Raw genomic sequence first — 25253 nt, 5'->3', positions numbered from 1 at the left:
GATTTATAAGAAATGTTAAAGTATTCCTGAGAAAATAGCTAATAATAGTGTTGCGAATTTAATGAATTATTTAAATTGTGAGACCAGTCTTAGGGGGAAAAAAACCTTCTTTTTATTGTTTTAATGGAGTTTATACTTTAACTTGTCATTTGTTTTAAAAAACTTTGAAAAGGAAAAAATCACTATGTATTGCATGTGCCCAAAGCTTCCTGCATTTCTCGTAATTGTCATGTGTCAGTTCCTGATTGGTTCCTAGCTTTTCAAAGACTCACTATGTACTAACAGTTCCTGTACCTGTTGGCTTCAGATTCCCAGGTATTCTTCACCTGTCCTGAAACTACTGAGAATCAGATTGACAGCCTATCAGTCGTTTCATTTCATTTACCAACAGGGTGTGGACCTATGCTTGGCCTGTTTCTGTCTGAGGGAACCCTTAACAACTCCCTAAAGTGGTTTGGCTGTCCTTGACTTCTAGAAATCCTTAGGAGGGATGCTCGTTTAAACCTACCTACCAGCTCTTGAGCTACCTGGCTAGAACTGATGTTGGGGCTGGTGGGGATACCTGTCCTGCTCTTCTCCAGGTAATGTGGGATGAATTCCCCAGGGACAACTGTGTGCCTGATGGCTCTACAATCTCTGACGTGAACTAATAATGAAGTCAAACCTGGGACCTCTCTTTTAAATCAACTTTTCCTCATCCCATTGGACCCTGATGACAGGCTACATGTCATCTAGTTTATAGATGGTTATTAATATCACCACCCTTCCCACCTTCCCATCCCAACACACTGCCAGGGCATGGTTTTTGTGTTTTACTTTTTATTCCAACAAACTCTTTTTACACCCATATGTAGTCCTTGATGGAGATTATCCTGATAAGAAGTTGAATGGGACTATCAAAACCATTTATTAATACTTGGATATAATGAAAAATTTAATAATAAATAAAGAGACCATATTTCAAATCTCTGAGATTTACTGCCTAGGTCAATTAGAAAAGTTGAATAGAGGGAAATGGAAAAAAATGTGTGGGTACTCTCCCTTGCGAAAGCACCAGAATCACAACTAACTGCTGAACAATCATCGACAGGATGACACTGGAACTCACCAAAAAGATGCCCCACATCCAAGGACAGGGAGAAGCACAATGAGATGGCAGGAGGGACACAATCACAATAAAATCCAATCCCACGGCTGTTGGGTGCGTGACTCACAAACTGGAGAACACTTACACCACAGAGGTCCACCCACTGGAGTGAAGTTTCTGAGCCTCACGTCAGGTTTCCCAACCTGGGGGACTGGCAACTGCAGGAGGAATTCCTAGAGAATCAGACTTTGAAGGCTGGTGGGATTTGACTGGGGGATTTCGACAGGACTAGGGAAGAGGAGACTCCACTCATGGAGGGCACGCACAAAGTAGTGTGTGCATCAGAACCCAGGGGAAGGAGCAGTGACCCCATGGGAGGCTGAATCAGACCTACCTGCAAGTGTTAGAGGGTCTCCTGTAGAGGCTGGGGATGGCTGTGGCTCACCGTGGGGACAAGGAACCGGCAGCAGAAGTTCTGGGAAGTACTCCTTGGCGTGAGCACTCCCAGAGTCCCTCATTAGCCACACCAAAGAGCCAGGTAGGCTCCAGTGCTGTATCACCTCAGGCCAAACAACCAGCAGGGAGGGAACCCAGCCCCACCATCAGCAGACAAGCAGATTAAAGTTTTACTGAGCTCTGCCCACCAGAGCAACACCCAGCTCTAACCACCACCAGTCCCTCCCATCAGGAAGCTTGCACAAGCCTCTTAGATAGTCTTATCCACCAGAGGGCAGACAGTAGAAGCAAGAAGAACTACAAATCTGCAGCCTGTGGAATGAAAACCACATTCACAGAAAGATAGACAAAATGAAAAGGCAGAGGACTATGTACCAGATGAAGGAACAAGATAAAACCCCAGAAAAAAAACTAAATGAAGTGGAGATAGGCAACTTTCCAGAAAAAGAATTCAGAATAATGATAGTGAAGATGATCCAGGACCTCGGAAAAAGAATGGAGGCAAAGATTGAGAAGATGCAAGACATGTTTAACAAAGACCTAGAAGAATTAAAGAACAATCACCTGGAAGAATTAAAGAACAAATAAACAGAGATGAACAATACAATAAGGGAAATGAAAACTACACTAAAAGTAATCAATAGCAGAATAACTGAGGCAGAAGAACGGATAAGTGACCTGGAAGACAGAACAGTGGAATTCACTGCCATGGAACAGAATAAAGAAAAAAGAATGAAAAGAAATGAAGACAGTCTAAGAGACCTCTGGGGCAACATTAAACGCAACAACATTCACATCATAGGGGTCCCAGAAGGAGAAGAGAGAGAGAAAGACCTGAGAAAATATTTGAAGAGATTACAGTCAAAAACTTCCCTAACATGGGAAAGGAAACAGCCAAGTCCAGCAAGCACAGAGAGTCCCAGGCAGTATAAACCCAAGGAGAAACACGCCGAGACACACAGTAATCAAACTGACCAAAATTACAGACAAAGAAAAATTACTGAAAGCAACAAGGGAAAAATGACAAATAATATACAAGGGAACTCCCATAAGGTTAACAGCTGATTTCTCAGCAGAAACTCTAGAAGCCAGAAAGGAGTGGCATGATATATTTAAACTAATGAAAGGGAAGAACCTACAACCAAGATTACTCCACCCGGCAAGGATCTCATTCAGAATCGATGGAGAAACCAAAAGCTTTATAGACAAGCAAAAGCTAAGAGAATTCAGCACCACCAAACCAGCTCTACAACAAATGCTAAAGGTACTTCTCTAAATGGGAAACACAAGAGAAGAAAAGGACCTACAAAAACAAACCCAAAACAATTAATAAAATGGTAATAGGAAAATACACATCAATAATTACCTTAAATGTGAATGGATTAAATGCTCCAACCAAAAGACACGCTCTCTGAATGGATACAAAAACAAGACTATATATATGCTGTCTACAAGAGACCCACTTCAGACCCAGGGACACATACAGACTGAAAGCAAGGGAATGGAAAAAGATATTCCATGCAAATGGAAATCAAAAGAAAGCTCGTGTAGCAATACTCGTATCAGATAAAATAGACTTTAAAATCAAGAATGTTACAAGAGACAAGGAAGGACACTACATAATGATCAAGGGATCAATCCAAGAAGAAGATATAACAATTATAAATATATATGCTCCCAACACAGGAGCACCTCAATACATAAGGCAAATGCTAACAGCTATAGAAGATGAAATCGACAGTAACACGATAATAGTGAGGGACATTAACACCTCACTTACACCAATGGACAGATCATCCAGACAGAAAATTAATAAGGAAACACAAGCTTTAAATGACACAATAGACCAGAGAGATTTAATTGATATTTACAGGAAATTCCATCTGAAAACAGCAGATTACAGTTTCTTCTCAAGTGCACATGGAACATTCTCCAGGATAGATCACATCTTGGGTCACAAATCATGTTTGGGTAAATTTAAGAAAATTAAAATCATATCAAGTATCTTTCCTGACCACACTGCTATGAGATTAGAAATCAATTACAGGGGAAAAAAACCATAAAAAACACAAACACAAGGAGGATAAACTACATGTTACTAAATAACCAAGAGATCACTGAAGAAATCACAGAGGAAATGAAAAAATACCTAGAGACATATGACAATGAAAACATGATGATCCAAAACCTATGCGATGCAGCAAAAGCAGTTTTAAGAGGGAAGTTTATAGCAATACAATCCTACCTCAAGAAACAAGAAAAATTTCAAATAAACAATCTAACCTTACACCTGAAGGAACTAGAGAAAGAAGAACAAACAAAACCCAAAGTTAGTAGAAGGAAAGAAATCATAAATATCAGAGTAAAAATAAATGAAACAGAAAGAAAGAAAACAATAGCAAAGATCAATAAAACTAAAGCTGGTTCTTTAAGATAAACAAAATTGATAAACCTATAGCGAGACTCAACAAGAAAAAGAGGAAGAGGATTCAAATCAATAGAAGTAGAAATGAAAAAGAAGTTACAACAGACACTGCAGAAATACAAAGCATCCTAAGAGGCTATTACAAGCAACCCTATGCCAATAAAATGGACAACTTGGAAGAGATGGACAAATTCTTAGAAAGGTATATCCTTCCAAGACTGAACCAAGAAGAAACAGGAAATATGAACAGACCAATCACAAGTAACAAAATTGAAACTGTGATTAAAAATCTTCCAACAAACAAAAGTCCAGGACCAGATGGCTTCACAGGTGAATTCTATCAAACATTTAGAGAAGAGCTAACACATCCTCCTCAAACTCTTCCAAAAAATTTCAGAGGAAGGAACACTCCCAAACTCATTCTACAAGGCCACCATCACCCTGCTATGAAAACTAGACAGAGATACTACCAAAAAAGAAAACTACATACCAATATCACTGATGAACATAGATGCAAAAATCCTCAACAAAATACTAGCAAACAGAAACCAACAACACATTAAAAGGATCATATACCATGATCAAGTGGGATTTATCCCAGGGATGCAAAGATTCTTCAATGTATGCAAATCAACCAATGGGATACACCATATTAACAAACTGAAGAACAAAAACCATATAATCATTTCAATAGATGCAGAAAAATTTTTTGACAAAATTCAACACCCATTTATGATAAAAACTCTCCAGAAAGTGGGCATAGAAAGAACCTACCCTCAACGTAATAAAGCCTATATACGACAAACCCACAGCAAACACCATTCTCAATGGTGAAAAACTGAAAGCATTTCCTCTAAGATCAGGAACAAGATTAGGATGTCCACTCTTGCCACTATTATTCAACATAGTTTTGGAAGTCCTAGCCATGGCAATCAGAGAAGAAAAAGAAATAAAAGGAATACAAATTGGAAAAGAAGAAGTAAAACTGTCACTGTTTACAGATATCATCACACTATACATAGAGAATCCTAAAGATGCCACCAGAAAACTACTAGAGCTAATCAATGAATTTGGTAAAGTTTCAGGATACAAAATTGATGCACAGAAATCTCTTGCATTCCTATGCGCTAACAACGAAAGATCAGAAAGAGAAATTAAGGAAACAATCCCATTCACCATTGCAACAAAAAGAATATAATACCTAGGAATAAACCTACCTAAGGAGGTAAAAGACCTGTACTCAGAAAACTATAGGACACTGATGAAAGAAATCAGAGATGACACTAACAGATGGAGAGAGATACCATGTTCGTGGATTGGAAGAACCAATATTGTGAAAATGACTGAACTACCCAAAGAAATCTACAGATTCAGTGCAATCCTTATTAAATTACCAATGGCATTTTTTACAGAACTAGGACCAAAACATCTTAACATTTGTATGGAGACACAAAAGACCCCAAATAGCCAAAGCAATCTTGAGGGGAAAAAAACAGAGCTGGAGGAATCAGGCTCCCTGACTTCAGACTATACTACAAAGGTACAGTAATCAAGACAGTATGGTACTGGCACAAAAACAGAAATATGAATCAGTGGAACAGGATATAAAGCCCAGAAATAAACCCACACACCTGTGGTCAACTAATCTATGACAAAGGTGGCAAGGATATAAAATGGAGAAAAGACAGTCCCTTCAATAAGTGGTGCTGGGAAAACTGGACAGTTACATGTAAAAGAATGAAATTAGAACACTGCTTAACACCATACACAAAAATAAACTCAAAATGGATTCAAGACCTAAATGTAAGACCGGACACTATAAAACTCTTAGAGGAAAAGACAGGAAAAACACTCTTTGACATAAATCACAGCAAGATCTTTTTTTGCCTCACCTCCTAGAGTAATGGAAATTAAAACAAAAATAAACAAATGGGACCTAATGAAACTTCAAAGCTTTTGCACAGCAAAGGAAACCATAAACAAGACCAAAAGACAACCCTCAGAATGGGAGAAAATATTTGCAAATGAAACAACTGACAAAGGATTAATCTCCAAAATTTACAAGCTGCTCATGCAGCTCAATATCAAAAAACCAAACAACCCAATTCAAAAATGGGCAGAAGACCTAAACAGACATTTCTCCAAAGAAGATATACAGATTGCCAACCAACACATGAAAGGATGCTCAACATCACTAATTATTGGAGAAATGCAAATCAAAACTACAATGAGGTATCACCTCACACCAGTTAGAATGGGCATCATCAGAAAATCTACAAACAACAAATACTGGAGAGAAGAGAACCCTCTTGCACAGCTGATGGGAACATAAATTGATACAGCCACTATGGTGAACAGTATGGAGGTTTCTTCAAAAACTAAAAATAGAATTACGATGTGGCCCAGCAATCTCACTACTTGGCATATACCCAGAGAAAAACATAATTCAAAAAGACACATGTACCCCAATGTTCATTGCCGCACTATTTACAATAGCCAGGTCATGGAAGCAACCTAAATGCCCATCGACAGATGAATGGATAAAGAAGAAGTGGTACATTTATACAATGGAGTATTACTCAGCCATAAAAAGGAATGAAATTGGGTCATCTGTAGAGACATGGATGGACCTAGAGACTGTCATACAGAGTGAAGTAGGTCAGAAAGAGAAAAACAAAGATTATATATTAACACATATATGTGGAATCTAGAAAAATGGTAGGTTTTTTATAGGTGAACTGGTTTGCAAGGCAGAAACAGAGACACAGATGTAGAGAACAAACATATGGACACCAAGGGGGGAAAGTGGAGTAGTGGTGGTGGTGGTGGTGGTGGTGGGATGAATTGGGAGATTGGGATTGACATGTATACACTGATGTGTATAAAATAGATAAGTAATAAGAAACTGCTGTATAAAAAATTTTTAAGGGCTTCCCTGGTGGTGCAGTGGTTGAGAGTCCGCCTGCCAATGTAGGGGACACGGGTTTGTGCCCCGGTCCGGGGAGATCCCACGTGCCGCGGAGTGGCTGGGCCTGTGAGCCGTGGCCTCTGGGCCTGCGCGTCCGGAGCCTGTGCTCCGCAACGGGAGAGACCACAGCAGTGAGAGGCCCGTGTACCGCAAAAAAAAAAAAAAAAAAAAAATTTAAAAATAAAATAAAAAATAAAATTCTGTTGTCAATGTTGAATTTTCATGATAGAAAAAAACATGTGTGGATATCTAGGCACAAATTCAATTATTATAACACTAAAATGTTTCTAGTGTTAAAAACACAGACATATAGCAACATAAAAATATTGAAAAATATACTGAAACAATTTAGGGTTTTAAATATCCCCTAGTATGTTCAAGTATTAAAGTGAAATCTACATAGAACAAATAAAGCATTGTTTTTAGCTCATTACAATTTTAAGTTTTGGTATCTGGAACTCCACCACGAATATATTATTTAAAATTTAATGTATCACAGGAATGATGAAATTCTACATTATCAAAATAGAAGTAAATAGAGTGTTTCAATCTGTTAAATTGGCTATATAATTGAGAAACCTATTCTTCCATTCACTGTTCAAATTAACCATTCACCTTAACAGACATATTAGATATTAAATATTAAGTAAAACAGATTATAGCATGGATATTTTATATTTGGAATTTACTTCTTGGCTTAAAAATGCCTAGCTCACAGTAGACCTCAAATATTTACTGGAAAAAATATGACATTATTTAACTTGATTTTTTAAAATAATATAGAACATTATTATGTAGAAAGAATATGTATAAGCATATACACATGAGCTATATGTTTGAGGCAGAACCAGAGAGTAACATTTTAAAATTATTATCTCTTCTTTATTTTGCCCTTTTCTTCTCCCTATTATTTTTTGCCTTGTCTCATGATAAGTTTGATATTTCCTGAAACATGGGCATAAAAGGTTATTCAGAATTATAACCCCTTTAGAATGTGTCTCTACTTGTATTTTAATGGAAGAGTCAGCAAGCTATGACCTGCAGACCAACTCGGGTCCACTACCTAAATTTTAAGTAAAGTTTTATTGGAACACAGTCATAATTGTTTGTAAACATATAGTATATGGCTTCTTTGGTGCTAAAATAGTGGAGTTGGGTAGTTGAAACAGGCAAAATATAAAATATTTACTATCTGACCATTTACAGAAAGGATCTGCTGACCGGTGCTCTAAAATGTTCTGAATTCTGCTTACAATTTATAGAACACCCCATCAAGTGTATACATATCAACGTAACAGCATGCTGTGCTGAAAGATCCTGATTATCAGTGAGTATTCCATACCAGGAAGGTCATGGTAGTTTAAGTAGATGATTTTACATAACAAAGTCATTTGTGGAAAAGTTTGGGATGCAGACAATGACACCTAATTTTTCTTAGGAATCCTGTGTGTACACAAATACCAACCCAGGACTGAAATAAATTCCCTAACAAAAAGTGAATGAATCTGGTCATTTCATTGCAAGAATATAACCCTTAACTGCAAACCTAATTGATGCTTCACATAAATAAGGGAACAAAGGCTGACAGTTCAAACAGACTCTGAAAGAAGCTAATTATCAACTATTTTTATGGGAAAAAGCAAAGTTTATCCTACTGTTTATTTCTTTACTCTCACAAATGCATGGGCACTACTCAATTATTGAGAGGTGAACTAATTATTTTGTACGTTATACATGCCCTTTGTCTCTTTTCTGTTTGTTTGTATACTTGTGTTTTTTGTTTTTTTCAGCTGAATGCCTCAAGTTCTACCATTTCACTGATCATTAACCACAATTTAAGAACAAGGAAGCAGAATTTAAAGACTGGAAATGAGTTCACTCTTGCCCTTATTGTTCAGTTCTGTTAAAAGAGTAGGAAATTCTTCATTAAAATTAGGTCTTTTGTTACCTATTGACTTTATTAATTATATCTTTCAGAAAACAAGAGATGTTACCTTGTTTAGTGTCTAGGTGCATAATTATTGTCTTAATACAAAAGCTAAATTCATCTAGGACTAAGTGTAGACCCATTACTAATTTTCTAAAGTGTAAAGATGAAGATAATTGACTTTCTTCTTCCTATTTTTATGACTCATTCTCAAAGATTTCATTTAAAAATTATATTTATCTGATTCCTTTTAATTTTATTGATAATCACATTGCTAGGAACATTATAGATTCTCAAAACAGCCTTTGTTATTAATTGATTCAAATCCTTGAATTTTCTTTGCTCTTGATGTAAAAGATGTTTGCAGTATTAAGGCTGAAATGACCTTTAAAGAGCTATTTTGTCCTAGAAAACAAAAATATTTTCTATGGATAAAATCCATTAATAATTAACATTGTTTTCATAGCTTAGTGTTAACAGTCCCTAAACAAAATAAATCGACCTGTGAGAGAATAAAGTTAAGCCAGACAATTTGTATCTCCTTGAAAACAGATGTTATACCTCTCTAAAACTGGATGAAATTCAAATTTTCTTTTAATTGTATTTTATCAGGAAAAATCCATATTTTCATTAAAAGAGAGTAGTTAAAAAACATTAGGATGGAAGATTATGTGAATTTGCTGAGTCTAAAACATTATTTGATAATTTCCCCAAATTGAAAACCAATACCTGTACTTAATTCTCAATAAAGTTCATTGCCTAAGAAATAATAGCAATTTGTGTGTTCTAGTAAAAGTGAATTGAAAGTATCTTCAGAATATTTTCATGAAAGAAAAACAAAACAAGTGACTGAGTCTTATTGTGTATAGGGTTTACTGATATCTTATTTCCTATGTGTTTAGGATTTAACTGGGGTGCTAAAAACATGATGGTTCAGCTGAGATAGGATATGACGTAGGTGGGAAGTCAAAAGATATTGGTTTCCATTTCCATTCTCTCTATGCTGAAATGTGTAACCTAAGTCTTCAGCTAAATATCAGGTTAGATACCTGCAGCACTCTGACTGGATTCAATCTCCCAGGTAGGATTTTGTTGCTTTCTGGTTAGCGGAACTGCCAGACCTTTTTGGATTTTCCACTAAGAACCTGGCATAATCATTTGAATTCAAAATCTCTCCTAAAAATATTTTTATGGATCAAAGGGCCCAGTCTCAACATCTCTAACACAGAACATTATCAGCTCCTTCCAGGAAGCAGCATTACATTTTAGTTATTGTTACATACACATAAGGATAATTTTATCTAGCTTAGCCCTTTCCCTCATCTGCACAATGACACAACTGAACTAAATGATCTTTCCGTTTTCTTCCAGCTTCCTAAATTTTTTGAGTCTATGAGGTAAAACTTTTATGGCAGAGAAACATGTTCTTTGGGTGGAGAAATTGTGTGGGAATGTCCACAGCTATTCCAATGACAAAGTTCCAGAATCCACTTTATCAAGGAGAATTGTGTGTGGGGCTGGGGTTGGGGGAGGAGAATAAAAACAAAAAAAGAGACAGATGGACTTCTTGTGATGATTTAATGTAATGTCCTACGTCCCTTCTAGTGCCCTTTGGCAAATTTCATTACAATGACCCATAATAAGTAGAAAGGTCTTTCTCTTTCATTTTAAAGAGAAATGAGTATTCAATTGAGAACAACATAGTAATTATTTGGAGATCATACAAATGTTAATTCATAGAGACAGAAAAAAATAAAAGAGATTATACTCGACAGCTGCAGAAGCAGACAGCTGGACATAGGAATAAAGATTAGACAACCTCTGAAATGCCAGCTGTGTAATCCTAGGCAAGTATCTTAACCTCTCTGGTAATCCTTATTCTGAGCGTTAAATGGAATAACAAATGTAAAGTTCCTGGCAATTTGTGGGATGCCAACACAGGTTAACTCCTTTTTCCTCCCTATAGTATCATGGATGGAATCTCCTCTCCGGTACTTACTGTTTTATAGATACAAAAAAGATGTAGATAGAGAGAGGGGAAGATGGCAGAAGAGTAAGATGTGGAGATCACCTTCCTCCCCACAGATACACCAGAAATACATCTACATGTGGAACACCTCCTACAGAACACCTACTGAACGCTGGCAGAAGACCTCAGACCTCCGAAAAGGCAAGAAAGTCACCACGTACCTGGGTAGGGCAAAAGAAAAAAGAATAAACAGAGACAAAAGGATAGGGATGGGACCTGTACCAGTGTGAGGGAGCTGTGAAGGAGGAAAGGTTTCCACACACTAGAAGCCCCTTCGCGGGTGGAGACTGTGGGTGGTGGAGGGGGGAGCTTCGGGGCCACGGAGGAGAGCGCAGCAACAGGGGTGCAGAGGGCAAAGCAGAGAGATTCCCGCACAGAGGATCGGTGCCAACTGGCACTCACCAGCCCAAGAGGCTTGACTGCTCACCTGCCGGGGCGGGCGGGGCTGGGAGCTGAGGCTTCAGTCTCAGAGCCGGGAGGGAGTCCTGGGAAAAGTATGGACCTGCCGAAGAGGCAAGAGACTTTTTCTTCCCTCTCTGTTTCCTGGTGCGTGAGGAGAGGGGAATAAGAGCGCCGCTTAAAGGAGCTCCAGACACAGGCACAAGCCGCGGCTAAAAGCACGGACCCCAGAGACGGGCATGAGACGCTAAGGCTGCTGCTGCCGCCACCAAGAAGCCTGTGAGCAAGCACAGGTCACTCTCCACACCTCCCTTCCGGGGAGCGTGTGCAGCCCACCACTGCCAGGGTCCCGTGATCCAGGGACAACCTCCCTGGGAGAACGCACAGCATGCCTCACGCTGATGCAATGTCACGCAGGCCTCTGCAGCCGCAAGCTTGCCCCGCATCCGTGCCCCTACCTCCCCCAGGCCTGAGTGAGCCAGAGCCAACGAATCAGCTGCTCCTTTAACCCCCTCCTGTCTGAGCTAACAGACGCCCTCCCGCGACCTACACGCAGAGGCGGGGCCAAATCCAAAGCTGAACCCCGGGAGCTGTGCGAACAAAGAAAAGGGAAATCTCTCCCAGCAGCCTCAGGAGCAGCGGATTAAACCTCCACAATCAACTTGATGTACCCTGCATCTGTGGAATACATGAATAGACAACGAATCATCCCAAATTGAGGAGGTGGACTTTGAGAGCAAGATTTATTGTTTTTTCTCCTTTTCCTCTTTTTGTGAGTGTGTATGTGTATGCTTCTGTGTGAGATTTTGTCTGTATAACTTTGCTTTCACCATCTGTCCTAGGGCTCTATCCGTCCGTTTTTTTGGTTTTTTTTTTTTTTTGCTTTTTTATTTTACTTAAAAGAAGTTTTTTCCTTAATAATTATTTTTTTTATTTTAATAACTTTATTTTATTTTACCTTACTTTATTTTCTTTTCTTTTATCCTCTTTCTTTCTACTTTTTCTCCCTTTTATTCTGAGCCATGTGGATGAAAGGCTCTTGGTGCTGCAGCCAGGAGTCAGTGCTGTGCCTCTGAGGTGGGAGAGCCAACGTCAGGACACTGGTCCACAAGGGACCTCCCAGCTCCACATAATATCAAACGGCGAAAATCTCCCAGAGATCTCCATCTCAACACCAATACCCAGCTTCACTCAACGACCAGCAAGATACAGTGGTGGACACCCTATGCCAAACAACTATCAAAACAGGAACACAACCCCATCCATTAGCAGAGAGGCTGCCTAAAATCATAATAAGTCCACAGACACCCCAAAACGTGGGTGGACCTCAACAGACGTGGACCTGCCTACCAGAAAGACAAGATCCAGCCTCATCCACCAGAACACAGGCACTAGTCCCCTCCACCAGGAAGCCTACACAACCCACTGAACCAACCTTAGCCACTGGGGACAGACACCAAAAACAACGGGAACTATGAACCTGCAGCCTGCAAAAAGGAGACACCAAACACAGTAAGATAAGCAACATGAGAAGACAGAAAAACACACAGCAGATGAAGGAGCAAGACAAAAACCCACCAGACCTAACAAATGAAGAGGAAATAGGCAGTTTACCTGAAAAAGAATTCAGAATATTGATAGTAAAGATGATCCAAAATCTTGGAAATAGAATAGACAAAATGCAAGAAACATTTAACAAGGACCTAGAAGAACTAAGGATGAAACAAGCAACGATGAACAGCACAATAAATGAAATTAAAAATACTCTAGAAGGGATCAATAGCAGAATAACTGAGGCAGAAGAACGGAAAAGTGACCTGGAAGATAAAAAAGTGGAAATAACTACTGCAGAACAGAATAAAGAAAAAAGACTGAAAAGAACTGAGGACAGTCTCAGAGACCTCTGGGACAACATTAAATGCACCAACATTCGAATTATAGGGGTTCCAGAAGAAGAAGAGAAAAAGAAAGGGACTGAGAAAATATTTGAAGAGATTATAGTTGAAAACATCCCGAATAAGGGAAAGGAAATAGTTAATCAAGTCCAGGAAGCACAGAGAGTCCCATACAGGATACATCCAGGGAGAAACACACCAAGACACATATTAATCAAACTGCCAAAAATTAAATACAAAGAAAACATATTAAAAGCAGCAAGGGAAAAACAACAAATAACACAAAAGGGAATCCCCATAAGGTTAACAGCTGATCTTTCAGCAGAAACTGCAAGCCAGAAGGGACTGGCAGGACATATTTAAAGTGATGAAGAAGAAAAACCTACAACCAAGATTACTCTACCCAGCAAGGATCTAATTCAGATTTGATGGAGAAATTAAAACCTTTAAAGAAAAGCAAAAGCTGAGAGAGTTCAGCACCACCAAACCAGCTTTACAACAAATGCTAAAGGATCTTCTCTAGGCAAGAAACACAAGAGAAGGAAAAGACCTATAATAACAAAACAATTAAGAAAATGGGAACAGGTACATACATATTGATAATTACCTTAAATGTAAATGGATTAAATGCTCCCACCAAAAGACACAGATTGGCTGAATGGATACAAAAACAAGACCAACATATATGCTGTCTACAAGAGACCCACTTCAGACCTAGAGACACATACAGACTGAAAGTGAGGGGATGGAAAAAGATATTCCATGCAAATGGAAAGCAAAAGAAAGCTGGAGTAGCAATTCTCATATCAGACAAAATAGAATTTAAAATAAAGACTATTAGAAGAAGAAAATAAAGACTAAAGAAGAACACTACATAATGATCAAGGGATCGATCCAGGAAGAAGATATAACAACTGTAAATATTTATGCACCCAACATAGGAGCACCTCAATACATAAGGCAAATACTAACAGCCATAAAACGGGAAATCGACAGTAACACATTCATAGTAGGGGACTTTAACACCCCACTTTCACCAATGGACAGATAATCCAAAATAAAAATAAGGAAACACAAGCTTTAAATGATACATTAAACAAGATGGACTTAATTGATATTTATAGGACATTCCATCCAAAAACAACAGAATACACATTTTTCTCAAGTGCTCATGGAACATTCTCCAGGATAGATCATATCTTGGGTCACAAATCAAGCCTTGGTAAATTTAAGAAAATTGAAATTGTATCAAGTATCTTTTCCGACCACAACGCTATGAGACTAGGTATCAATTACAAGAAAAGATCTGTAAAAAATACAAACACATGGAGGCTAAACAATACACTACTTAATAACGAAGTGATCACTGAAGAAATCAAAGAGGAAATCAAAAAATATCTAGAAACAAATGACAATGGAGACACGATAACCCAAAACCTATAGGATGCAGCAAAAGCAGTGCTAAGAGGAAAGTTTATAGCAATACAATCCTACCTTAAGAAACAGGAAACATCTCGAATAAACAACCTAACCTTGCACCTAAAGCAATTAGAGAAAGAAGAACAAAAAACCTCCAAAGTTAGCAGAAGGAAAAAAATCATAAAGATCAGATCAGAAATAAATGAAAAAGAAATGAAGGAAACGAGAGCAAAGATCAATAAAACTAAAAGCTGGTTCTTTGAGAAAATAAACAAAATTGATAAACCACTAGCCAGACTCATCAAGAAAAAAAGGGAGAAGACTCAAATCAATAGAATTAGAAATGAAAAAGGAGAAGTAACAACTGACACTGTAGAAATACAAAAGATCATGAGAGATTACTACAAGCAACTGTATGCCAATAAAATGGACAACCTGGAAGAAATGGACAAAATCTTAGAAATACACAACCTGCCAAGACTGAATCAGGAAGAAATAGAAAATATGAACAGACCAATCACAAGCACTGAAATTGAAACTGTGATTAAAAATCTTCCAACAAACAAAAGCCCAGGACCAGATGGCTTCCCAGGCGAATTCTACCAAACATTTAGAGAAAAGCTAATACCTATCCTTCTCAAACTCTTCCAAAATATAGCAGAGAGAGGAGCACTCCCAAACTCATTCTATGAGGCCACCATCACCCTGACACCAAAACAAGACAACGATGTCACAAAGAAAGAAACCTACAGGCCAATATCACTGATGAACATAGATGCAAAAATCCTTAACAATATACTCACAAACAGAATCCAACATCACATTAAAAGGATCATACACCGTGATCAAGTAGAGTTTATTCCAGGAATGCAAGAATCCTTCAATATACGCAAATCAATCAATGTGATACACCATGTTAACAAACTGAAGGAGAAAAACCATATGGTCATCTCAGTAGATGCAGAGAAAGCTTTCAACAAAATTCAACACCCATTTATGACAAAAACCCTCCAGAAAGTAGGCATAGAGGGAAATTTCCTCAACATAATAAAGGCCATATATGACAAACCCACAGCCAACATCGTCCTCAATGGTGAAAAACTGAAAGCATTTCCACTAAGATCAGGAACAAGACAAGGTTGCCCACTCTCACCACTCTTTTTCAACATAGTTTTGGAAGTTTTAGCCACAGCAATCAGAGAAGAAAAGGAAATAAAAGGAATCCAAATCGGAAAAGAAGAAGTAAAGCTGTCACTGTTTGCAGATGACATGATACTGTACATAGAGAATCCTAAAGATGCTACCAGAAAACTACTAGAGCTCATCAATGAATTTCGTAAAGTAGCAGGATACAAAATTAATGCACAGAAATCTCTGGCATTCCTATGCACTAACGATGAAAAATCTGACAGTGAAATCAAGAAAACACTCCCATTTACCATTGCAACAAAAAGAATAAAATATCTAGGAATAAACCTACCTAAGGAGACTAAAGACCTGTATGCAGAAAATTATAAGACACTGATGAAAGAAATTAAAGATGACACAAATAGATGGAGAGATATACCATGTTCCTGGATTGGAAGAATCAACATTGTGAAAATGACTCTACTACCAAAAGCAATCTACAGATTCAATGCAATCCCTATCAAACTACCACTGGCATTTTTCACAGAACTAGAACAAAAATTTTCACAATTTGTATGGAAACACAAAAGACCCCGAATAGCCAAAGCAATCTTGAGAACCAAAAACGGAGCTGGAGGAATCAGGCTCCCTGACTTCAGACTATACTACAAAGCTACAGTAATCAAGACAGTATGGTACTGGACAAAAACAGAAATATAGATCAATGGAACAGGATAGAAAGCCCAGAGATAAACCCACGCACATATGGTCACCTTATCTTTGATAAAGGAGGCAGGAGTGTACAGTGGAGAAAGGACAGCCTCTTCAATAAGTGGTGCTGGGAAAACTGGACAGGTACATGTAAAAGTATGATATTAGATCATTCCCTAACACCATACACAAAAGTAAGGTCAAAATGGATTAAAGACCTAAATGTAAGGCCAGAAACTATCAAACTCTTAGAGGAAAGCATAGGCAGAACACTCTATGACATAAATCACAGCAAGATCCTTTTTGACCCACCTCCTAGTGAAATGGAAATAAAAACAAAAATAAACAAATGGGACCTAATGAAACTTAAAAGCTTTTGCACAGCAAAGGAGACCAAACAAGACCAAAAGATAAGCCTCAGAATGGGAGAAAATATTTGCAAATGAAGCAACTGACAGAGGATTAATCTCCAAAATTTACAAGCAGCTCATGCAGCTCAATAACAAAAAAACAAACAACGGAATCCAAAAATGGGCAGAAGACCTAAATAGACATTTCTCCAAAGAAGATATACAGACTACCAACAAACACATGAAAGAATGCTCAACATCATTAATCATTAGAGAAACACAAATCAAAACTACAATGAGATATCATCTCACACCAGTCAGAATGGCCATCATCAAAAAATCTAGAAACAATAAATGCTGGAGAGGGTGTGTAGAAAAGGGTACACTCTTGCATTGCTGGTAGGAATGTGAATTGGTACGGCCACTATGGAGAACAATATGGGGGTTCCTTAAAAAACTACAAATAGAACTACCATATGACCCAGCAATCCCACTACTGGGCATATACCCTGAGAAAACCATAATTCAAAAGGAGTCATGTACCAAAATGTTCACTGCAGCTCTATTTACAATAGCCCAGAGATGCAAACAACCTAAGTGTCCATATCAGATGAATGGATAAAGAAGATGTGGCACATATATACAATGGAATATTACTCAGCCATAAAAGAAACGAAATTGAGCTATTTGTAATGAGGTGGATGGACCTAGAGTCTGTCATATAGAGTGAAGTAAGTCAGAATGAGAAAGACAAATACCATATGCTAACACACATATATATATATAATTTAAGAAAAAAAATGTCATGAAGAACCTAGGGGTATGACAGGAATAAAGACATAGATCTACTAGAGAATTTACTTGAGGATATGGGGAGGCGGAAGGGTAAGCTGTGACAAAGCGAGAGAGTGGCATGGACATATATACACTATCAAACGTAAAATAGATAGCTAGTGGGAAGCAGCCGCATAGCACAGGGAGATCAGCTCAGGTGCTTTATGACCACCTAGAGGGGTGGGATAGGGAGGGTGGGAGGGAGGGAGACGCAAGAGGGAAGAGATATGAGAACATATGTATACGTATAACTGATTCACTTTGTTATAAAGCAGGAACTAACACACGATTGTAAAGCAATTATACTCCAATAAAGAGGTAAAAAAAAAAAAAAGATGTAAACTTTTCTTATCTTTCTGAAACTTTCTATCTATTTGACAGAGAGGACATAAAAAAAGAAGTAAACAATAATAAAAGATAAAGAAGATTTCCTATCTATTGTATTTTATTGAATCCTAGGCTGAAATTACCAATATTATTGGATAAATGAAAGTGGCTATGCTGTATTGAGGAAATGTAAATGATTAGATCCGTACACCTAGCCTTGTATGTCATCATGGAAATAAACTCCAGGATGAGGAAACAGAATTTACTAGATGTATAAGACAAAACAAATAAGTGTTGATTCTAAAATATAAACAACTTTTGTGGTCAAGAAATAGACTCTTTCACTCAATAATTATTTATTGAATACTCATTATATATCAAATATTGTACTTGACTATGAAACTACAAAGATAAAATAAAATTACTCCAGTTCCCTTCTTAAACTGGGAACAAGGATGTAGAGAGGCACATGAATAAATGCTTGCATGAATGAATGCAGATGAAGCTCAAAAGAAATGGAAGTTTCCAAAGCAGAAACAAAAGCAGTTAAAGCAAAAGAACATAAGCATGTATGAGCACGTACATTAATAATGGTATACATTTGACTGCCTAATGGATATGGGAACTTGTTAAAGATTATTTATAATAAATCAAAATTGAAGGTCAATACATACTAAATCTCAAATTTGCATTTAATTTGTATTTGTGATGTAAATAAGAGATCACACATTCCAGCATCACCCAGATCATTCATTTAATGCAGCAGGTAGTAAATACTCCCTTTTTAGCCAAACAGAAGACATTAGAGAACAGTAATCATAAAATAGTGTCAGGGGCTTTCTCAAAGAAAAATCCAAATATCTGAGGGATATTGTTGCATTTAGAAGAAATTATAAAATTTAGGCAAAATCTATTCTAGAGAAAACCTGTTCTCTTCTCCATCAAGTCCACATTGAAATTATTTGTTATAATTTTTTACAATTTCTAAATGGAAATTGACCTGGAAGAATAGCTGTCTAAAGATACTGCACAATTTTCATATGTTTATTATAGAAATGCCTTATTCCTTGTGTGAAATATGCTTGAGACAATTCCCAAAAAGAGTATGAGAATGAAAGTTTACATAACTCAAATGAACTATCAACAATGGGATAAGATTAATTCTATATATTTGGTGTTTTACAGATGTGACATATGTCCAGCATCTCTCTCTCATGTTCTCTTTTTAAAAATATTACAGCCAGGGAGGTAAAGACTTGTAAGAAAAGACTGAAGTCTCATTTTAACTTTATTCTTGATGTTCTTACAGGTAAAACCATCTTTTTACAAAACCTTTCAATATTTAATAAATGGCCAGGACTGAGGCTCTAGAGGAAGTTCCCTCATACCAAATTCTTTGACAGTCCAGCCTCACTGTTTTTCCACTTGGAAAAACTATTTACCCAGTAGCTACAAAAGGGTAACTATAAATATATGTACCAACCAAAGGATTCAGAACTAAAAAGCGCTAAATTAATGATAAACAGGCATTGAAACAAAGGAAGGAACCATGTGCCACGATGGTCTTTCTATTCCACTTTAGCTCATAGACTCTGTGTGTGTGTGCACGCACGTGCACACGCATGTGCACACTTGCATAGTGACTTGTAAAGATATTGTGTCTTCTTTGCCTAGTAAAGGAGTTTGGAAGTGAGAGAAAGAGCAGCACAATACGAAGGAAGAGAGAGATGAGTGTACATTAATCTAGGAGGGGACTAGTCATTAACAGTTTTCCCATATATTAATCATATTGCTGATGAAAACATGATCACCATAGAAATTCTTTTCGTGAAAGTGGTATCAGAAAGAATATGAGTTGAACTTAAGCTCAGGAATTTTCTGAAATAGAGATTATATATGGAATGTTATTCTTGGTATCTCCTTCTCCTTTACTATTGAAAGTCAATTCAAGAGTATTTTCTGCCCTTTTGAGTTGAGAGAAACTGCACCATATGCTCTGCTTACCCAGGCAGTGTAAAGCAAAGTGCTGAGCAATTATATGGTGGATTTGATCAGTTTTGACAGCCAGTCCTGAAACTCAAGACGGAATCCCCTGCTCTTTCTTCTGCAGCAGGTTCTCGGACTGAATTATATGACCAATTGAATCAAATTTCTACTTTACCTTGGCAATATCCTCACAAATCCTACAAGTGCAAAATGGCCTTCCTGATCAGTGTTAACAATTCTATGTGTCATGGTTATTTTACAACTTCCATATCAGCATACATGAAATAATGATGGATAAAAATATTTCAATGCCCTTTGAAATACTACAGATTGTCTTACACACCGAAATCATCCCAGAATGATACCTGTCCTCAATTCCTGCATCTTGTTTTCACCAAGTAAAATATTTGATCAGGGAGTCCTAGTACAACTTATAATCAGTTAAATATAAATTAGTTCAGGGAGTTCTTCTCATTCTTTCCTTGAAACATGTCCAAGAATCATGTGGGTTACCTGGATCATTTCCTTAGCATATTATCGTAATCATACAAGAAACACATGGCATTCACACTGACAGTATATCCTTTACAGTAATATATTAGTGAAATTGAGATGCCCTCAAGATAAAGGTCATTAACCTTAGCCACTGATTCTATAATCCAAACCCAAATAACTCTCTAGAGAGTCTCTAAGGGGATGGGTCACTCACTTTGGATACTCATAAGGCTAAAGCAATCTCCCCAAAACTTCTTAATGTGCGATGATCAGTTTAACTTAGAGATACATGCACATAGAACAGAGGGATGGGATCTCACTTCTGAGATGAAAGCAAATTAACACCGGAGCAATTTATCTTTCACAGCATATTATGGGTCAGTGTCAGCACGTCACAGATGTACACCTCATGAGGAACATAAAAAGACATCTGTGAGATGGGGGAAAATGTACCAATAGTATATATTCAGTCTAAGTTAGTAATGAAATTTCAACCACACCCCAAATGAATGTTTCAAATATACAAAGAAAAAGAGGAAAAATATCTCCAGATTAGTAATAGGCAAAAAGTTCTAGTTCATATATACTAGTGGACAACTAATTTGAGAGAGGAAAGGACACAAGAATGAGATAGAGAAAAAGGGAGAGGGGGAAAGAGAGAGAGAAAGAGAGAGAGAGAGGGATTTATCATTCCTCTCGATTTTGAAGCAAAATTAAATTAAAATATGTTCATGTTGAATTTTATAAGATACTGTTCCAAAGATTTTCTTAGTCATTTTCTGTTTTTACTATAGCTTCTGTTATGTCCACTGTCAGGAAAGACATGACTCATGCCATGACCACCATGAGGACCATGTGTTTTATCACTTCATGGCTCATAGGTGACTAGCCATATTTGGATCATGCCTCGAGTCTTATAACCCAGGTCACACAGGTAAAATCAAAATCAGACAATATCTCTTTTAATAAATCACTCAGGGAGTTCACCAAAAAGCTAGATTTATTCCTTTAAGAACCTAGTATTATGTAGGTAATCTCTGTAATTGCCACTGTTTCCAGTATTTACAATTGAGAGAAATGAAGAGAAATGAAGACAGACAGACAGACAGACAGACAGAGAGAGAGAGAGAGAGAGAGAGAGAGAGAGAAATGAAGAAAGAAAGAGAAACAGAAGAAAGACACAAGGAATTCATGTCAGAGAAAATACTTTAGAAATATTCTGTTTTATAGGTTGTCAAATATTTGCAGAAGACAAATATATCTCCTTGGAAAACACCTGGAAAATGATTTCTTTCTTATGATCACATAGTATGTGGTATGCTCTGCCCCGTCACCACATAAAAGAATTCACTTTGTTGTTTGTCTGTTTGCATGCTAGATTTTTAAAACTAAACAGGGAATATGTTTTTTAATTCTTTAATCTATCCTTTGGTCCAAGCACAGTGCCTGGCACATGAAAAGTTCTCAATAAGTATTTTTGGAATAAATGAAAGAATGGATAATAAATTATTTCAATTTCTTAGGCAGAAAGAAAGTTCTAGTTAATGTTATTGTTGTTACCAATTTTTGACAGGCTAATGCTTTTTCTGTGATATTTCCAACATGATTTCTAATTTATTAACACGTCCTGTGGCTGATCAAATTTTGCAGAGCTACCCATGCAAACAACAGGGTCAGGCTGCCCATAGATATGCTGGGAACCATGGTCATGATCTCCTTCCTCTTTTAGTTTGCATTCCAGAAGGTCAATCAGTTGGAATACATCACCATTTAACAGGGGATGATTTCCAGCCTTCAGGAAACAAATCTAGTGTAAAAATAGAAGGAAAATTATGCCTTTCTTATTCTTTTTTTTTTTTCCTTTGGGGATGGGTTTGGGGGTTTGGAAATTTAGAAGTTGTAGGGGATTAAAAGAGTAGTAAGTAAAGGATCAAATGAAAGTAAAGCATCTAATGAAATAGGAAGCGAAGACCAAAGAAGAAAGTATCAAAGTATAAGGAGGAATTAAGGTTGAGAAACCTGAGAAAAGAAAAAGTAAAAGTAAAGAGATCAGCAAATTATTTTATATAGTTCCACATACATTTTTTTTATCTGATGAATAATTTATTTTTCTATGATATTCACTCTAAAATACTTCAAATATTATATATCACTTTAAAATGAGATTCTGCAGATTCACAAAATTACTAACCTTCTCTGGTACAATTGATTTCATCACTGAAGTCTCCACAGTCATTGTCACCATCACAGGCCCAATGGCCTGGGATACATCTGCCACTGGAACATCTGAACTGATTATCAAAGCAGGACTGAACACAGCCAACCTCATCACTCCCGTCCCCACAGTCATCATCTGGAAAGAAGCAACAACAGCCAGGTGGTGAGAACTGGTCCATGGAGAAACTTTTCCTTATGAAATACTTAACATTTCTTTTTGGTATTGAGAGCTTTCTTTTGTTATTAAAAAAAGGAATGATAAATCAATGATCAACATTTCCCATGAGTAGTGGGAGAATTATTTTCATTTTTATATTGTTTATTTCTGATTGAATACCAACTGCTAAACTAAGGGGGAAAAATCCTTGACTTTGGATTTTGAAGCTTAACTTCCATTTTACTCAGAAATGACTAACCACTGACTAAATAAATCTATGCAACATGAAATAATTATGAAGTGGGAAGACAATGGTGACTGTAGGAATTTTATGAAATGATACAGCTTGTGATACAATTATTGCTGGAAAATTACTATTTAGACCTAGAACCTTTGTACCCCAGAGTTTATAACTGTATTTTTAATTCAGATCCTTTTTCTCCATTCTCCCACAAGAGGGCTCACTGTGTACCCTTCCTCCACTGGCTCTTAAGTGTGTATTTATATCAGGAAATTATTGTACGCTATCATTAGCAATGACTTATACTCTTTATTAACAACTGTTGCAGGAGGGAGGTGAGAGGAATGTGAAGTGAAAACAGATTAAATTGAAATCAATGGCTGAGAAGTTATCGATTTATGTATAATTCATTTACCTGTATTTGGCATAATTTAACATAATGATACAATTGAGTGAAGAAAAAATACCATTTGTACATAAAAAAAAAAACAAGGTGACAAAGTTGAGACCATGGATAATTCCAATATAATTTATAAACTACGCCATCCTGAGGTTATAGAGCGTTTTACATAAATGCTTTGGGGAGTCTGAATTGTCCAGGTTGTTTCCTCAGTTGTTGCTTTAACTTCATGTTTGTTGACTTAGGCTATGTCCAGCATAATATCTGAAAACAAGTCTCCATCACAGCCCCAAGGGACGGATATTGAGTTCCATTTCCCTTAATGCTAATCCCCATTGACGTGCCAGCTGCCCTCTCACCACTTGTCTTGGCCATTTTGCTTGACTCTGCAACCTCCTCTCACAAACTACCTCAGAAAGAGGCAAAGCTGCACAGCCAGCCAGGCCCCCAATCAAATCAGTGCAGTCTAGTGGACATTTGGTACTTGCCAGAGTCGCAGTGCCATTTACTGCTAATGCATCTTCCACTCTTGCATGCAAACTGAGTTAGTGGCTCACAAGTTGGGAATTCTGTGAAAGATAGAAAAACATCCAATAGGAAAGGTGTTATCGACTGTGTTTCACTTAATTTGCTTCTCATTTGCTAATATGATCAGAACTCTACCCTTCTCTTCCACAAAAGGCACAGAGGAAATGTTAGGTAAACAAATATAGTGGCAGTAACTTCTTGAGGACTTAGGATACACATACTTTTAATATCTTATTTATATGAGTACATTTCAGTGACTGAAAGCCAAGGAGAATCACTTGATGAAGGACTGTTTAGATTCATTCTACTGCAAGAAAAATAGATGTCAATTCCCTGCACCAAGGGACTCAACCTCCTCCCAGTGAAGAACAGCTGGATGAAGCTCTATATTCGTGGGCTTCAAAGTAAAGTGTGTGCTTTAAAAGGGAAAGGCCTTTTCTGAACATAGAGAGCCGAAGTAGGAAGGTTGGATCCAAGTTTGCCTGAGTGATGTCAACATAATAAGTTGAAAGTAAGAAAACAAACACAAAGAAAAAACTCATTAAATTTAGTTTAGTTGGTATCAAACAGTTATAGATTTTGAAAGTGTGAATTCTAAGTTAAAAAAAACCAGCAGCTGCATAGCACAGGGAGATCAGCTCCGTGCATTGTGACCACCTAGAGGGGTGGGATAGGTAGGGTGGGAGGGAGGGAGACGCAAGAGGGAAGAGATGTGGGAACATATGTATATGTATAACTGATTCACTTTGTTATAAAGCAGAAAGTAACACACCATTGTAAAGCAATTATACTCCAATAAAGATGTTAAAAAAAAACCCACAAAAATTCCCCTGAAAATAAACAACAGCAAAGAATTGGACTTCAAAGTAAAATTTTACTAAATTAAATCAAAAGACCTCCCTTCCTAACCCTTAGATAACTATGACAACAAAAATTAAAAAGCAAAACATAGAATTAGCACAGAAAACAATTCTAAAGGATTACTAGCCAATTCAAAGGACTGGTAAATTCAGCAGACAATTTTGTCATAATAAGATCAGATAATCAAGACTGACTGCAAGAAAAAAAGAAAGAAAAAAGGTAGTAATAATAAGAGAAAATATAACTGCAAACAGTTCATCCAAGGAATTCAGAGCAGCTTACTAATATTTCCCAGGAGAAAGTTTTTCATATGGTGAAAGTAATTCATGTAGAGTTTACATGGTGTGCTCAATATCAGAACTTTTATCTCCCAAGACAATATTCATGGAATCATAAACCCTCACACACACAAC

The 25253-nt window shown here is 37.2% G+C and overlaps 1 protein-coding gene across 1 annotated transcript in view; it reads right to left on the bottom strand.

Annotated features, from left to right (window-relative positions):
• LRP1B (LDL receptor related protein 1B) overlaps positions 1-25253 on the bottom strand; it is a 1467083-nt gene that overhangs the window by 693904 nt on the left and 747926 nt on the right. Inside the window, exons 19-20 of the mRNA XM_027078335.1 lie at positions 23940-24020; positions 22628-22789 (exon numbers count right to left, since the gene is read on the bottom strand). Of these exons, the coding sequence (XP_026934136.1) occupies positions 22628-22789; positions 23940-24020 (243 nt within the window). The remainder of the gene's footprint in view (positions 1-22627; positions 22790-23939; positions 24021-25253) is intronic.

Source organism: Aethalodelphis obliquidens, unplaced genomic scaffold (genome assembly GCF_003676395.1).
Source record: "Aethalodelphis obliquidens isolate GAN/ISIS:26980383/991018 unplaced genomic scaffold, ASM367639v1 scaffold2, whole genome shotgun sequence".
Taxonomy (NCBI): Eukaryota; Metazoa; Chordata; class Mammalia; order Artiodactyla; family Delphinidae; genus Aethalodelphis; species Aethalodelphis obliquidens.
The sequence above is the reverse complement of the archived record's forward strand: the minus strand, read 5'-3'. Positions and strand labels throughout refer to the sequence as shown.